The following is a 13628-nucleotide window of genomic DNA, read 5'->3' as shown; positions in this document are numbered from 1 at the left end:
GCTTTGTGATCCTGGACAATTAACATAATCTCACTAAGCTGAGATGAGACCAAGGTCAGCAGCCACCTCAATGCTAGTACTAACATAACTTCAGTTCCCAATGCAAGATGGCAAAGAAACAAAAAAAAAATAGTCAAGCCTCTAGCTGAGAAGGTTGAGTAAATGCTGGCTTAACCATCTTTACCATCATCTGGTTCAGGCATCATACAAGAAGGAAGAATATGAAATTCAAATAATAATAGGAAATAACAATAGGTTTGGATGGAAGACCTAAGTGCTTTTTTCCTGCTATTGATGAAATAAAAAACCAGAATTCTCTGCATTATCTATGCAGCATGGAGTTTCCATTTATTTATTTATTCATTTATTCATTGATTGGTTTATTTATTTTTTCCTAAATAAGTCTTTTTTGGGGAATGACAAGTATATTTTTTAAAAGCCAAGTATATTTTTTAAAAGCCATTTCCTCTATAAACTTTTCTACCTTATGCAGGAAGCCTTCTCCAGTGTCCCCTTCTTCCCACTCTCTATGCCATTTTTCCTATATCTTTCCCTCTGAGATTACTTTCTACTTGTAATGTATATGTCTTGTATGTACAATTACTTGAATGTTGTCTCCGATTAGTATGTAAGTTCTTTGAAGACAAGGACTATATTTTCCCCTTGCTTAGAATTCTCATTGTTCAATGAGTACATGGCCCATAGTGAGTACTTAATGTTAGTAAATTCTTGTTAACTGACTCTCCTTACCACTTAATGTGTTTTTATCTCCAGCATAATAGCTTTCATATAGTAGGAACTCAATAAATATTTGAATTGAATTTAATAAGGTAATGATTAAAAGGAGAAATGCAAATTTTTTTATAATCATGCTTAAAATAGCAATCTGGGACAGTAGCATTATTTGAAAGCTTATATTGCTCTTTCTGCTAAAAACTGCCCCTGCAATTGAACATAAATATATTTAGGACATTTCTAGGCTAACTGGAAATTAAGTTGTGCTTTGCTAAGTGTTGGTGTACAATTTTTGATGTCATAAATCATTTCCTCCAGTTTATAATTCCTTAGTCATTTAACATCAATAAAAGTTGGTAGGGAATACACAACAGAAAAGACTTGGCATGCAAATGCCTTGATGTAAAGAGAAATTCTTTTGGTCAAGAAATCTTAAAGTTTTTAATATTTAAAAAAAAAACTTATTGATGGCTTTGAGTTTTATAACACATTCATTTCCATTCCTGAATAGCTACTCCATTGTGTTCTAGACACCCTCTTTGTGGACTTATAGCTCCACAGAGGTTACCTTGCCACTTTGTAGGTACCCTCTTATCCCCATCCCTAATTTCTAGCTACACATCTGTTTGATACCTTGTAAAAACTTCACTCAGAGCTGAACCCCTAGGGATAAACCATAACCTCTTTGAACTCATTCTTTAAGGATTAACATACTTCTACTCTCATACCCACTCCATTCCTATGATTCTGAAATTAATTTCCCATTGTTTAAATCCCATTCTCCATCCCCCATCCCTTATTTCCATCCTCAAATCTCCAGAAGTATCCTATAGGTGCATTCAATCCATATTTATTGCTGAATCAGGATTCTAGTGACTATTGTCTAATGTTCTTCAATATACTCCCTCAGCGAGTTCCTTTCTCCCCAAACTCTTGTTCTTATACTAAAGGACTTTAATATACATATTGATCAACTCCTTCAAAGATGTCAACCACTCAGTTTCTCAAATTACTCATTTCTCATGACCTGTTTCTCTATCCCAACACAGCTACTTGAAGAGATGGTTGTACCTTTGATCTTGCCGTTACCCAAAAATGTTCTATATCCATGTTAATGAACTCTGAAACTCTAAACGCTGTTGTGTCTGACTCTTCAGACCCATTTGGGGTTTTCTTGGCAAAGATGCTAGAGTGATTTGCCATTTCCTTCTCCAGTGGGTTAAGGTAAACAGATTACATTATTAGCTAAAGATTACAAAACTAATAAATGTCTGAGGCCAAATTTGAACCCAGGTCTTCCTGACTTCAGGCTATCCACTAAGCAACCTAACTACCCATTAAACTCTATATGCCCTCTTGAATCTCTTGTCCCTTCATCTTATATCAAGGCAATCCTTTTACATCTCCCTAATCAATTCACTATTCAACTCACCAAAGCAGTTTTTCCAAAATGTTTTATCTTTCTACTTTCCATGGCTCCCTCTTATTCTGCCCTCTCATCTGTGAACCATACTGAAACCATTTCATTGAAAAAAAAAAAGGCCATTCATAGAGTTCCTTCTTTCTGCTTGTTCTTTATCTCACATCATCATCTCACATGCATTTTACACTTATCTCCCTGTTTCACATAAAGAAGAGGCCTTTCTCCTTGCAAAGGCAAACCCCTTGAAATGTTCCTCCCTCTTCACAAATCTCTTATTAGTGGCTTCCTATTATCTCCAGGATAAAATATAAAATTCTCTTTAGCTTTTAAAGTCCTTTGTAACATGATTGCTTTCTACCTTTCTGATCTTTTTACATTTTACTCTCCTAAGGAGTCTTACAACTTAGTCTGTGATCCAGTGATACTGACATCTTTGCAATTCTTCAAACATGGCACTTCACTTCTGACTGAATGTTTTGATTGGCTTTCTCCACTTCTAGAACTCTTTTTCATTTCCACCTCCTACTTTCTCTGTTTTCCTTCTGGTCTAAGCTAGAGTCCCACCTTCTGCAAGAACCTTTTCCTACTCTTTCTTAATCTTTGTGACTCCTCTCTGAAACTACTACACAAGTAGTCTGCGAATATTTGGGATGGAAATGTCTTTGAATTTGCACAGCTGTTTCCTTTATGCTATTGTGATTTTGCTTTGTTCATGTAGCCACCTTTGATGCAGACACATCATGCTGAGCAGCCTGGTATCAGCATCTCCTGTGTCTTACAATTGATACTAAAGTTCTTCAGAGACACCTTGAGAGTGTTCTTATGCTGCTTCTGATTTGTCTGTGAATGCTTAACCTTGTACAAGTTCTTTGTAAAATAGTCTTAGGTAAGTGTGGATTTGGCATCAGGACTAACATGGCCAATCTATCAGAGTTGTGTTCTCAGCAATAGTTTGACTGATTTGCAGTTTGTCTTGAGAGGGAACCTTGGTGTCCAATACTTTAACTTGCTAGGTAATCCTCAGAATCTTTCTAAAACAATTCAGTTGGAAACTGTTTGCTTTTGTGGCATAATGATAAAACAGTGGTCAGCCCAATGGGTCTATAGACCCTTAGTTTGGTAGGCAGCCTAAAACTGGCCCTTCTTTCCCCCACTTTCTTTTGGAGCCTCCCAAATGCTGCGCTAAACTCTGGCAATGTGTGTGTCAACCTTATTATCTATATGGGAATCCATGGGAAGTATACTATCAAGGTAAGTGAACTTAAACAGAGCATTCAAAACTTCTCCATTTGCTATGACCATCCACTTATGGATGGTTCAGGACTGATGGTGAAGGACCTCTGTTTTCTTGGTGTTTGTCATGCCAAAATTAGCACATGCCATGGAGAATTGATCCACTTCGTTGCATCTCAGCCTTAGAAGCTGCATTGAAACAAGCACTGGCATTTAATAGACTACATCATTATTTGAAGAAGAAACAGGCAGATGTAAGAGTGACAAAGGCAATATATATATGGTGCAGAGTGCTGGACCAATCGTAGACTTATCTTTTCCAAGCTAAACATTCACATTCAACAAAAGCGGCAACTCCAAAGCAAGATAGCTATCAGGAGATTCATGATAACAGATTAGAGTGATTCTCCATGTGTGAACAATTCTTTGCTGACTTGGAGGGGAAACTTGAGTCAGCACACAGCAACAGTGAAGCAGAGAAGGAGTAGACAGCTTTCAGAGACTTGGTGTATAGCACCCCATTTACTCATTTGGGCCAGAACACTCACAGATATCAGAATTGGTTTGACAAAAATGATGAGAAAGATGTTGCCAAATAAGAAACAATTACTATAGGGTTTCCCAGCAGGACAGCTCATCTCTTTCCAAGAAGGTAGTGTTTAATTCCATCAGAAGTACAAGTGAAGCTTAGAGATGAAAGATTCTTAGCTTAATAAAAAGGCAGCTGAAATTCTCAACAGACTGTCATCAACCAGTACTAAAGCCATTGACTGTATGCCTTAGGTTGTAGTCAATCCTTCTCTTGCTGAACTTAGAGCTGAAGAGGAGATATTTGAATGCCATTATTTCAGTGGCAAAGCACCTGGAATTGATTCCATTTCAGCAAAGATCTACAAGGCAGGGGTTGACTGAAATCTTCTGGATTCTAAGTATGGCAAGCTGACAAATCTTCTCGATTATATAGCAAGAGGAAGACAGATTTACTGAAACTAATGAATCATTGTTACCTTTTTATAATGGAATACTAAAAGAACATGAATTTGCTAATTCATGTAGTTCTGTCTTGCTCTCAGATATTACCTAGTGATTATAGATATTGCCTCCAAAATGCATAACATTTACTTGCAAAGTTTTGAAGACTTTTTTTAAAATGAAGGATAATAAATATAGTTCTGGTTAATTAGATTAGATCTTAATCCAGATTCATTAGTTTTTATGACTGCATGTGGCCTACAGACTGTTATCTCACACCAGTATTATTTTTTAAATATTTGGAAGCTTTAAATTATTCATGAAATAAAGAATTTTGTCTTCACAGTAACCTGTAAGATAATTTTTTTCTCCTAGTAATTTTTCTCACCAGAACTCCGGAGTTCTAATTATTCAAAATTGATTGAACTTAATTTTTTATTTTGCTTAGAAGGACTACTCTAAGTGTTTAATAAATGTTAAGTGCCCAATATATTCAATGAATTGTGCTAAGTAGTTGTGGAAATACTACTCAATTTATCTAGCACTTTAAGGTTTATAAGATTTTTTTTCTTACCACCTCAAAAAGGTAGTAAGTTTCTTATTTTTATTTTACAGAAGAATCAGTCTGGCAGAAATGTATAGAATGGTCATGATGGCAAGAGGATTGCTGTTAAGAGTTTGCTACACTAGGGGGACAATAAGGACCTGCCCTAGGGTTGTGATGTAATCAAAATAGAAAGGAGGGCATGGATGTCTGAGAGATTAAAACCTAAAATCAAAAGGGGGCAGTTAAAGATGACTCAAATAATCCTTGTGGGTTACTGAGAGAATACTATGATCAGGAGGCAATGTTTATTTTTTATTTTAAATTTTTTACTAATATTTTAAACTCAGTTACACGAAAAAAATTTTAAATCATTTTCTTTTAAGTTTGAGTCAGTCTCACTCTCCCTCCCTTTACTCTTCCATGAAACAGCAAACAGTGATATTTTACATTTATAATAGTGTAAAACATCTTTCCATATTAGTCCTTTTGTGAAAGATAATTGAAACAAATAAAAGAAAGGTGAATAAATAAAATGAAATATAGTATATCTTGGACTGCATTCAGATTCCATCAGTTCTTTCTCTGGAGGCAGATGGCATTTTTTTATCTTGAATCTTTGAGGATATTCTTGGATCACCATAGTACTAGGAATAACTTTAGTCATTCATAAATGTTCATCAATGCCTGAAGCCATCAAGACCACACTGTTTGACAGTCACATGTGGAAACTGGGAACTGCCCCAGGAAGGATGGAAACACCCACTGACCCCCCCCCCCAAGTGGCTTTCCTTATTAACATCCCCTTATTATTGGAATTGCTATGATTATTATTTTTACTTAGCCCCAGGAAAAATACATGAGAGCAACATGTTTGCAGGGTTAATACAGATGTCCCACTCTGTCCCTCCAGGATATTACCAGGAGATCTCACTTACAAAATTAAACCTAAGGATTCTTATATACCCACTTAGATAGGACTCTCTTTTCTAGGCATAAAAACTGGCAAATCTGTGCTCTGAATTCCCTAACCTATATCTGGATCATGTTGATTCTACCTCTGATCCTGCACTTAGCAACAATGTTTCATTGACTATCTCCCTAGGCTTCCTGTCTGTTGTTAGGTTCCATGGAAACATGTATGTTGAGAATGAAACTGTGCCATGTAGACATGTGATCATGAAGGTATAAAATAAAGCTAGGCCTCAGCCAAGGTGGAGCAGTTTATCCTGTGAAACCTGTGCTGTGGGTTGAATGCAAAAGCTGTGTCCCATCCATCATTCATTCCACTGACACCGTCCCACCTCCAAGACCCCATCCTCTGTGGGAGGCTGGCCCACCCCACAGCACATCAGTAATATTGTTATTGTGTATGTTGTTCTTGTAGTATTTATATTAAAAGGTTAAGTTCAAGATGTATATAGGGGTAAATTCACATTTTAGATCTGTTAAGCTTAAAATGAATTATATGGAGGGAATAATATTCAAGTGGAAATAAGTTATAAAATTTGGTGCTGAAAGGAACCTTGCTGATTATCTAGTCTAAATTTTTTACTTTAAGATGAGGAAACAGGCCACACATTTAGTAAATAGTCAAGTAGGGTCTTGAAGTTAAAGGCTATGATTTTAAGTCTGCTATTGTTTAACTTTGAAATAGACATGTAGACATGATCAGCAAAGGAAAGAGAGTATGTGTGTGCATGTGCATGTGCATACATACACATGCCAATGGTGGGGAAGTAAGAAGAAAACCAGAATAGTGTTAACCTTAGGGGAGTCAGTAAAGGAGAGTTAGTCAGGTTAAAAATATAGTTAATAGTATTAGTATTTACAACATTCCAGGATAAGGTTTTGTGTTTCTTTTACTGCTTCTTTATTACTGTCAGGCATTTTCCATGTCTCATTATTATTCAAGATTTTTCCCTTCCTATATTTTTCAACAAATTTATTTCTTGAAATAGTTATCAAGTGATGGCATAGTATATAGAGTTTTAGAATTGGAGTCAGAAAGGACGTAATTTGAATCCTGCCTCAAATACCTATTATCTGGTGACCATGAGCAAATTGCATAACCTCTCTGACCCTCAGTTTCCTCATCTATAAAATGGAAATAATTGTAGTATACACCTCACAGGGTAGTTGTGATTATCAGATGGCTATGTAGTAAAGCCCTTTGCAAACTCTAAAGTGACAAATGTTTATTACTATTATTATTATTTTCATGGGATTTTGAAGATTTCTGCTTTTTCTCCATTTGAAATGTTAAGGAAAGATTTTATCTTTCCCTCTGTAGTTATTCAGTTTAATCCAGGCCATCAAATACAGTTTTAACTTCTTTATAGACGATCTAAAAGAGAACCTATGCTCCCATTGTATTGAAGTTTTGTGTTGTAGCTATGAGAGATGTTTGTTTCTGTAGTTTCCCAGTCTATAAAAGTCCTGGATGGTATTCTTTACTAATATCTAAATTTTTCTGGCTATAATTTTTCTACTTTTTCCTTTTATTTCATATGCTATATTTCTTGCCTAGGTTTATTGACTGGTGTTGTTGTGGACTCTGGTGATGGTGTAACTCATATTTGTCCAGTATATGAAGGCTTTTCTCTTCCTCACCTTACCAGAAGACTGGATATTGCTGGGAGAGATATTACCAGATACCTTATCAAGGTAAGCTAGAGACAAATAATAATATTAAACATTTCCTTGTTTGACTTCATTAAATTGCACTATCATGAATTAGCTTTAAAACTTATCTATTCATTTCAAAGATTATCAGAAAATCTCCACACCAATCTACAGAAGATATAATGGAAGTAACTTTTCTCTATAAATTAGCTTCCCAATACTGTTTCCTCCAATAACATTTAAAGCAGGTGAATAAGATTTACATAATCTAGCTGTTCACAGTCAATTTTTTAGGACTCAGAGCCTAATTATTTCAGTTCTATTCTTTTTTTTCTATTACAGATTAGTTTAATATATTTAAGTATTATTGTCATTCACCCAATAAATGTAGAACTTTCTAGGATCTCTGTAGTTTTTTCAACAATTGAATTGACCTGGGTCTTAATGAGAAGGTTGTCAGTCGGGAGAAGAAAACTTAATTCCATGTGTGGGAGTTGGCATCCTTAAAAGCCAGAGAGGATCAAATGAGGTGGGAAAAAAAGTGAGTCAGCCAGTTCAGCTGATGTGTAAAGTCTAGGAAGTCCTATGAAATATGACTAGAAAGGTAGATTAACTACAAATAAAGGGAGGCATTGAATTCTGGGCTAAGAAGTTTGTGCTTTATTTGGTAAGTAATGCTAAGCCATTAAAGTTGGGAGTTTTGTGACTCAAGCTTTACATAATATAGTAGGAAAATTACCTTAGCAGCTGTGTAAAGGAACAGAGAGAGAGGAGAAGGGCGACCAGTCAAAAATGCATGGAATTTGGAATCAAAATATAGATAGTTCCTCACTCAACTTAATGTGTACACACCTCCCCCTTCCCTTGCTGGGCTCTGTGAACCCTCTGAGCCTCAAAAGTCAGCCTGAACTCTAATATCCTGAGCAGCTTCAGTGCCTAGGACCCCACAGGGCCCAGGGAGCCCCTAGGAGAAGCTGTAGTGGCCTACTGGAAGCTGGACCAGAGCTTGGACTGGTGTGAGGTCCTGCCTGCCCTCTGACTACTGGGGAGTGGAATTTATACAAAGCAAGAACTGTCTGTATCTGAGTTTAAGGCTCTGGTCTAGCATTAATTCTTTGTGACTTTGGGAATATCATCGAATTTACAAGCTTCAGTTTAGCGGCAGTTTCTTCATCTGGAAAATGGGGATACTACTTGGACTAAAATTTTATGTGAGGAAAGTTATCTAAATATGACCTAATAGACACAGAGAAGGGTTTTAACTAGGGTGGTAAAAGTAGGAATAGAAAGGACAGGATGGTATTGTAAGAGATTTCAGAGATAAAATTAGAATATAACAGCCAATGTGGGGGTTGGGGCACTGTAGAGAGATGAGAGGGAAAAGAAAAAATGATTCAAGGCTTTGTTTTGAAATTGTAGATAGCTGAAAGAATGTCATTAGAAGAAGTGGGAAAATTAGGTCAAAGTATAGGCTTTGAAAGAAAATGACAAAATTTAGTTTCGGGTATGTTGGTTTAAAATATTCATAAAATAAAACAAAAATGGGTGGAAATATCTAGCAAAACAGTTGGGCTTGTAAACCTAGAACTGGTGGTAGAGGTCCATATATTTGCCTGAATAATGGTGATAATTGACATAATAGGGATTAATGGGATTTGAAGTGAGAGAATGTAGAATAAGAAAGCTGAGGATACTTGATTAAAATCTCTTTAGTGGTTCCAAAAAGGAAAGAAAATAAGGAAAGGGCTCCGAGATGTTAGCATAGACTACCATAAGTATAGTGACACACAAGCCCATTGAAATAGGGGATGGAAGGAGGAAGAGAGTAGCATCTTATGCATAGCAAAGCCTGCAGAAAGGGATATTGAAGTGGCTGAAGACAATGACTCCTGCTAGAAGTTGAGCTGTAAAAGGGAAGCTGAAAGCTTGAGAAGAGAGTGAAAGATGGGCAGATGATGGTTAATTGTTGGTTAAGAGAAATTTAGGTAAATTTGTAAGCAAAGGGAACAATGGAGGCTAGGATTAAAGGGCCAAGGAATGATCAGTGGAACAGTGCTCCAGAGACATCGAAGACAAACTAAATGGAAACCTTCCAGACTAGAGGCTTGGCTCACTAATGGCATACACAGAAAAACCCTGAACATAAAGGCTACCATCTTGATCTCCTATCGTTGACTATTGGTTTTATTAGCCATCCCATCATCTCTGAATTGTGTCTTGTTTGGCCAGATTCTATTTACTGCTTTCTTTCTAATCCTTCGTACATACCACTATTGTTTTAAAAAATTCCTAACTTTTCTCCTCGAATTATTACTGTGTATTGGTAAAGGAGAGGCAATGAGGTTAAGTGACTCACCAGGGACACAACACCTAGGAAGTGTCTGAGGCCAGATTTGAATCTAGGACCTCCCATCTCCCAATCCCCTGAGCCACCTACCTGCCCCCACACACATACCACTGACTGTTGAGTCCCTCATTCACTAGAGATTGTGATACTTGTGTTTCTCTTCTCCTAGCATTATTGTGAGGAGGGCCTCTTTTTAAACATTAAAAAAATATGTAAATACAAATTGGTGGTTCACTCTACTGCCCAATGCTTGCTAATGTTGGGAAGTGAGGATCTTGGGAGTGTTTTCAACAAATGCTATGGTGACGGAGAACCTCTCTCATATAAAGTTGTGCTTATATAAGAATATTAAATAAGACAAAAAAACCTACATTATGTCCTTTTCATACTTTACTACTTTAGGGGTGTTTACTTTCATTTTCTTGGGTTAGTTTTTCTGTCTAGTAACATCATAACTTTTCCATGCCTTATAATGTAGATCCATGAAAAGATCACATGGGGGTCTTCATGAGTTGCTATGTCCAAAAATAATTATCTGAAGACTAGCTCTCTAATGATGAGACAAAATGCCATTCATAATATAACTTCTTAATATTTCTTGTGAATACTTGTTTTTCAAAGCCATATACTTGATTGAGCTCTTTTCACTGAATTTTTTTTTTTAAGTTCATGGAACAAATGCCATGAGAGAGGTTTGAGTTGAGTGATGAAGAAAGTCAGATTGAAGGGGATTGGGAAATTAGAATGGGCAGTGGAGACATTGAGTATAGACAAAGAAAGATGAGGGGGAAGAAGCTGCTAGTATTTAATATATTACATATACATGAGGCAGCAGAGTTTTTAAAAAATACTGGATTTGGAATCAGGAGAACCCTGGATTTAAATTCTGCAAGACAGTGAACCTTTTTTTTTTTTGCCCGACTTTACTCATCTACAAGAGGAGGATAATGATAGTGTCTGTCACTGAGTGATTGATGATCAAATAAAAATATAGATAAAGCACTTTCTAAACCTTAAAACATTGTGCATTAACTGTTATTTTATGGAATTTAATATCAAAAAAATAGAAATAGCAGTACTTAATCTTCTCTTATTTTTATAATCAGCTGCTTCTGCTTCGAGGATATGCCTTCAACCATTCTGCTGATTTTGAAACTGTTCGCATGATTAAAGAAAAACTCTGTTATGTGGGGTACAATATTGAGCAGGAGCAGAAACTGGCCTTGGAAACCACAGTTTTAGTTGAATCTTATACAGTAAGTGTGATGTGTCTAATCTTTTTTCCTAAGACCTTACTTTCTATCTTAGAAACAACTCTTAAGATGCAAGGGCAAGGGACAGACAAATGGAGTTATAAGTGACTTGACTTGACTTAAACAGGAAATGTGAACATAGGCCCTTGCAACTCCAGATCTGGCTCTACACTGTGCCACCTTGCCCCTACTGTGTATAATTTAAGAAGTTAATATATATAAGCAGTTTTTTCTTAATGGCTGTTTCAGTATGCATAATTCGAGGAAATCCATACATTTCCAGAACATTTAAAATATTAGAGTGGTATTGCTTTATAATAGAAGTCATTGTTTTTAATATTTTTTTCTTGTGTTAAGAATTACAAATAGTTGTTTGAAAGATTGGAATAAGTGGTATCTAAAATTCCCTTCCATATCTTTAAATGTTATGATCCTAATTATTTTATAGTATTGCACAGCATAGACTAAAGCTGAAAATTCTATATGAATTTATTCTACTTTATACTACCTGTCCTTCAACTGCCTAAATCTTGGAATATAAAAGCTTGCCTTGATAATTCAGTAGTTGGCATTCTTTTCTTTGAATCAGTGTTTAACTAATGAAATGTTTATAAATTTTATCCATTAAATAAAATTCATCTAATGAATAAAATTTATTTACTTATAACTCAGGTAACTTTTTTACAAGACTTTAGTTGTTGACCTAAGTAATAACATTTAGCCTTTAAGTTTATCTCAATAAGGTGTCTTTTCTTAACTTTTATTTAGGAAATAATTTTAAGCCATATTTAACACTGACAATATATAATTATTTTATAGTAAAATCACATTTATTAAGATTTTTCTACAACTCTTTTGAAAGGTGTGCTTAAAAACTTGCCTAACTAATTTTTTACCTGTCTTCATGTTTGATATTGGATGAAAGAAGAGTGGTAACTGAATTCTCCTGATAAAGGAACTAGAAATGGTGATAATATGGTTATCAAAAATGACAAAATGCTTCATAAAGTGTGAGATGTCTCTATGATTAAGATCTCATGTTAAGTATTTTCTTTCAGGTCTCTTGATCTATTAAAAGCAAACTTTTCTGTTAACTCACTTGAGATTTAAGGCTAAAACGCACTGGTATATAATTTGTACTTTTAGAACTCAACACACTTCACAACTCGTAAATAGTGTGTAGTCAGTTCTACTGTAATGTGAAATATGTTCCTAAAAACCACTGTACTATGTAAAATTATGCAATAAGAGCCACAGAGTCTGAGGGAAATGGCATTAGGGAGGCAACACTCAAATTTTTTTTTTTCAGAATTATATTAAAAAAGAGAGAAACCTAGTAAATTGCTAACACAATTTAAAACATTTTAAATGCTTAAGAAATACATAAATGGCAGATTAGCAGTGCTGCCTGCCTTGATAAAAGGGGTATGCACACATGCTTGAGCATGTACTTGCTACCATACCAGAAGATAAACAATCAATAACAGTAAATGCATTTTACCTTGAAAAAGACCTAAGTTTGCTTGTGGAAATGGGCATTAGAAAGATTGTAGCTTGTGAGTTATTGTGAATTGTCTGTTTTCTTTGTTCTTGCCTGTTCCTCTCCCAACTAAGTCATCCTAAGTAAACTTGAAATTTATTTTAGGCTTAATTTTTTCCTGTGTTGGACAAATTTGTGTTTTTAAAACAAATGTTACAGTAGAATTGAATGTACTTTTATTAGATACTAATTAAAATCTGGTTAGTCAACAAATGCAATAGTGTTAGATGAGTTATTTCTATCATGGGAACTAATTTTATAACAGAATCAATTGGGGAGGTGCTAAATATAATTAATATGTCAAAAATTTTAAAGCAACTGTGATTAAATGCCATAATTCATTTTAGGATCTTGTGAAGAAATACATCAAATACCAACATACCAGTGCACATGTTTGGCTTGTAATTCAGACTGCCAAACAATGTAATTGTAGTATTCAGCATTTCTCATTTAAATATAAACTTGTTATGATGTAAGTATTTGCTCCACAAAATCACATACCTAAAAAAATTGATGATAATTCAAAAATTTTAAGCTTATAAGTAAATTTAAAAAAATTTTTTTATCTTAAATGACAATCTTTTTTTTAATATACTTATTTCCAAATATATTCCCACTTAAAGAGTTTTCTTACTGCTTTTAGGGGGAAAAAGGTGCAATGAAAACAACCCACATATCATCTATATTTGACAGTGTTTGCATTATCTATGAGTTCTGACTAGCTTATAGTTCTTAAGCTAGACACAAGAGTTCCTCCTTGTGCAAAGAGGGAAAGAAGTGCATTTTCTCAACTCTTCTCTGGAAAAGAAGTCATAATTTAGTTTTAATGTCCGCATTTAAAGCAAAACATAAACACTGTTAGCTTGTATAAAAATTAGTAAAATACACCAAGTCAGTAAAACAATATTCTTTATTAGAAAAGCTAGTAGTCTGAAAGAAAAGGATGTTAGGCTGTT

At 35.1% G+C, this 13628-nt stretch overlaps 1 protein-coding gene across 1 annotated transcript in view; it reads left to right on the top strand.

Moving 5' to 3' along the window:
• The window catches only part of ACTR2 (actin related protein 2), a 51971-nt gene that overhangs the window by 25528 nt on the left and 12815 nt on the right, over nucleotides 1-13628 (top strand). Inside the window, exons 5-6 of the mRNA XM_007476739.3 lie at nucleotides 7438-7574; nucleotides 10986-11135. Coding sequence (XP_007476801.1) covers nucleotides 7438-7574; nucleotides 10986-11135 — 287 coding nt within the window. The remainder of the gene's footprint in view (nucleotides 1-7437; nucleotides 7575-10985; nucleotides 11136-13628) is intronic.

Source organism: Monodelphis domestica, chromosome 1 (genome assembly GCF_027887165.1).
Source record: "Monodelphis domestica isolate mMonDom1 chromosome 1, mMonDom1.pri, whole genome shotgun sequence".
Classification (NCBI taxonomy): Eukaryota; Metazoa; Chordata; class Mammalia; order Didelphimorphia; family Didelphidae; genus Monodelphis; species Monodelphis domestica.
Note: the sequence above shows the minus strand (reverse complement) of the source record. Positions and strands in the feature narration are given on the sequence as shown.